Source organism: Eurypyga helias, unplaced genomic scaffold, assembly GCF_000690775.1.
Source record: "Eurypyga helias isolate BGI_N326 unplaced genomic scaffold, ASM69077v1 scaffold28257, whole genome shotgun sequence".
Classification (NCBI taxonomy): domain Eukaryota; kingdom Metazoa; phylum Chordata; class Aves; order Eurypygiformes; family Eurypygidae; genus Eurypyga; species Eurypyga helias.
Genome location: NW_010264102.1, coordinates 15,056 through 15,421, shown reverse-complemented (window position 1 = coordinate 15,421; position 366 = coordinate 15,056). Strand labels below are relative to the sequence as shown.

At 66.1% G+C, this 366-nt stretch overlaps 1 protein-coding gene across 1 annotated transcript in view; it reads left to right on the top strand.

The window, feature by feature from the left end:
- Window positions 1-5: 5 nt before the first annotated feature.
- Window positions 6-366, top strand: part of MEST — a gene marked incomplete at its 5' end in the record, with an annotated part of 7,425 nt that continues 7,064 nt past the window's right edge. Inside the window, one exon of the mRNA XM_010156297.1 lies at window positions 6-126. Within this exon, the coding sequence (XP_010154599.1) occupies window positions 6-126 (121 nt within the window). The remainder of the gene's footprint in view (window positions 127-366) is intronic.

Genomic DNA, 366 nt, shown 5'->3' with positions numbered 1-366 from the left:
TGCTGAGCGTGCCCCTGCTCGCCGTCTACCTGCACATCCCGCCCCCCAAGCTCTCCCCAGCTCTCCTCTCCTGGAGATCCTCCGGAGGCTACTTCACCTACAAGGACCGGAACATCTTCTACAGAGGTGACGGGGCCGCGCCGAGCCCTGGGGACGCCTCGTCCGTCCTGGTGGGGGAGCAGGGCTGGGGGCTCTGCTCCCCTCGCTGGCCCCGGGGACGTCCCCAAGGCCAGGTGGGGTGATGGCAAATCCCTCCCAACACGTCGTGGCTTTAGGGGGAGGCGCTGCGTGGATCCAGGCCCAGCGTGGCTGTTCCTTATCAAACCGTTTTAACTGGGTGAAGCCACGAAGGCCGGTCCTCGTGCA